General features: G+C 39.7%; 1 protein-coding gene across 1 annotated transcript; it reads left to right on the top strand.

Moving 5' to 3' along the window:
* Positions 1 to 321: 321 nt before the first annotated feature.
* Positions 322 to 1,023, top strand: LOC139902922 (uncharacterized). Its single transcript, XM_071885618.1, has one exon. It carries the CDS (start codon positions 322 to 324, stop codon positions 1,021 to 1,023), a length of 702 nt encoding a protein of 233 aa, XP_071741719.1.
* The last annotated feature ends 2,347 nt before the right edge of the window (positions 1,024 to 3,370 follow it).

Raw genomic sequence — 3,370 nt, 5'->3', positions numbered from 1 at the left:
GTGGGCAATGTAGTTAGGTGCTTATGAAATCTATTACCTTCCGTGCAATGCTTTAAAAGGTCAAGTTTTGGCTGATTACCTTGCGGAAATATCTGGTGAGCTGGAGGTAATCATTGAGAGAACAGAGTTGAAGCCAGTGCAGGGCAAAACTTGGGATTTGTTTACTGATGGAGCCTTATGTGCAGAAGATGCCGGTGCGGGTTTAGTGTTACCAAGCCCAAATGGTGAAGAGCATACATACGCGCTACGTTCAATTTTGATGTAACAAATAATGAAGCTGAATATGAAGCGTTACTTTCGGGTTTAAATATCGCGCATAAAATGAATGTTACCAAGTTGCGTGCTTTTACAGATTTGCAGCTAGTGTCAAATCAGTTTAGCGGCTCTTTTGACGCACCTAACCCCTCAATGCAAAAATATTTGAAGTTATTGCAAGAATTAGTTGTGCGGTTTGAGCATTTTGAACTTGCACAAGTACCAAGGAGTCAAAATAAGAAAGCGGATGCGTTAAGTAAGTTGGCTGCTTTAACATTTTCACACTTTCAAAAGCAAGTTTGGGTTGAGGAATTGCCAAGAAAATCCATAGATAATGATCTAATGGTTGCGTCTGTTGAAGAAGAACAACCAAACTGGATGAAACCAATTCTGCAGTATATCCGCAATAATGTTTTGCCAAATGATAAACGCGAAGCTCTTTTAGTTCGCGAGCGAGCACCAATGTACATCATTCAAAATGATATTTTATATCGTAAGTCATATTGCGGCCCAATGATGTGGTCTGTTGGCCTAATTGAAGCTGAGATGATAGTGGATGAAGTGCACAACGGTTCTTGCGTATTACATTCAGGCTATAAAACCATTGCAGCTAAAATTATGCTGATGGGTTACTTTTGGCCATCCTTATATCGGGATGTTGCAAACATTATTAAGCGTTGTAAGAGTTGCCAAAGGCATGCGCCGCAGAATAGGATGCCAAGGCATGATATGATCCCTGTTAATTTGCCATGGCCATTTCACAAGTAGGCTATTGATATTGTAGGACCATTTCCCGCAGGTCCTGGAAATGTCAAATTCCTAATTGTGGCAATTGACTATTTTACGAAATGGGTTGAGGCTATGGCGGTTCGCACTATCACTGGAGTGCAAGTGCGTAATTTTGTTTGTGAATATATTGTCGACAGATTTGGCATTCCACGCGAAGTAGTTAGCGATAACGGCGCTCAAATAGTGAAAGATCCTTTTAAAGCATGGTGCACTGATTTAAGTATAGTTCAGAAGTTTACGTCAGTGCCACATCCACAGGCTAATGGCTTGTATGAAGTAACAAACCGCGACATTGTGAGCGGTATTAAAAAGTGGTTGTATGAAAAGCGAACTGGTTGGGTGGATGAGCTACCCAATGTATTATGGGCGCATCGCACTACTTTCAAAAAGAGCACAAGGGAAACACCCTTTAGTTTAGTATATGGCTCTGAAGCAGTAATACCCGCTGAAATTCTTGTACCAACGCATAGAGTTGCTAACTTTGATGAAGAAGCAAATGGTGAAGCCTTATGCAAAAACTTGAATTTAATAGAAGAGCGAAGATTAATGGCTGCTATCAGGGAGGCAAATAATAAACAACAAATTGCCAAATATTACAACAAAAGAGTGCGCTCATTGTCCATTGATGTAGGCGAATGGGTACTGCGAAATAATGATGCAAGTCGAGCAGAAAAACTTGGTAAATTGGGACCTAACTGGGAGGGTCCTTATCAAGTTATTGCTATTAATGCGGAAGGATCATATAAGCTCGCAGATATAGAAGGGCAAAATCTCCCTAATTCGTGGCATGCTGCTTTGTTGAAGCGATATTATGCATAAAATTTTAAAAGTAAAATGTTGGCCAACACACATTTGTGTTCATAGTGCAAAATGATATATTAAAAATACAGTTGCTATTTTTCTATGTGTTTTTATTTTAATTTTTGCAAGTCTTGATCACACTTGTAAGAATATGTGAAATAAACACATGTAAGAATACGCGAAAAGCTTGTATTGATAAAATAAATCATACTTCGCGGCATATCTACAGTATATATAGAACATTTTAAAATGTTTAGCTTTAATATACTGGTATGTTTCGTGAGGGCTAACTTGCGTAGTGATGACATTGCCCACTTACGCAGAATTTAATTATTGCGAAAGGATGTTAATTTCCCAAGTGTTTGATTTTGCCATACTTAGATGCTTCGCGATGCTAATTAATTTCCTAAGAATCGCTTTGGTGGACTTAGAAGATTCATAACGTATAAATATATACAAGTACAGATTGTTTCACAAAAGTACATACTTATTATGTGCACGATAATAAAAGTTGAAAATTGGAAAGGACAAGTCTATGTTATGAATATTACTGATAAAGCGCTATATATATATATAAGTACTTGCAAAAATATACAAATAAATGAAAATTTTATTAATGATAACGTAGAGATAGCTGCGTGTTATTTTTACACAATGAAATTTTATTCCTTAGATAAGTCAAGCTTGGTGATGTCATCTGCAGTGACATCATCCTGCTCGCTTATCGCCGTTATTTTTGGGATAGGAATTTCCGCTATGCTTTCCCTAGCAACAGCAAAGGCAGACTGAGCATCTTCCACAGAGCATAAGCGGTCTGCTATGTCAGTCGGTAGCGGTTCTGGCAAAGGGCAGTGCATGGCAATCTGATCTATGAATTCCACCCTTTCGCGTAATTGCAGCGCAGCGGCGTATGTTGAAAATTTAGCAGAAACGGGGTACGAGTTGAGAATTTTCCTTGACAACTCGGGCAGATGTTAGCGAAGCTTTGTGAACTCAAGCTTCGCAGAAGCTTTAGCTGCTAGAGCGTTGTCCCGCTCTGCAGTCAGCTTTGCAACATCCTCTGTTAGCGCTTTAACAGTGGCTTGAAAATTGTTTTCTTTATCTGCCGCAGTAGAAACTTGTTGTTTTAAATCCTCAACAGCAGTTTTTGCTGCGGTAAGCTCATAAGACAAATCAACACAGTGCTTTTCGCTCTCTGCAACTTTGGCCTTTTCAGTAAGATATTTGGCCTTCTCAGCCTCAAGAACATTGAAGAATTGCTCTTGATGGCACATCATGTCATATGCGGAGTTGAACGCCATGTAGAAGTTCTGCACGAAGCAGTTGTGTTCTTTAAGTGCGGGAAGCTTCGCGAACTCACGACGAAGCTCGTTAGGAATTGCCAGCTTCATCTGATGGTGTTGGTCGAGCGTCGCAGAAGAAGAAGTGCAAGTATATCCTGATAAACCATCAACTCTTACCCCATAGGAGTCGGGTGAAGTGTGGAATAACTCAGTGATTTGATCAAAGGTGTTAGGGCTGGGGA

The sequence above is a fragment of the Rutidosis leptorrhynchoides genome, chromosome 1, assembly GCF_046630445.1.
Source record: "Rutidosis leptorrhynchoides isolate AG116_Rl617_1_P2 chromosome 1, CSIRO_AGI_Rlap_v1, whole genome shotgun sequence".
Taxonomy (NCBI): domain Eukaryota; kingdom Viridiplantae; phylum Streptophyta; class Magnoliopsida; order Asterales; family Asteraceae; genus Rutidosis; species Rutidosis leptorrhynchoides.
This window is presented reverse-complemented; position numbering and strand designations above follow the sequence as displayed.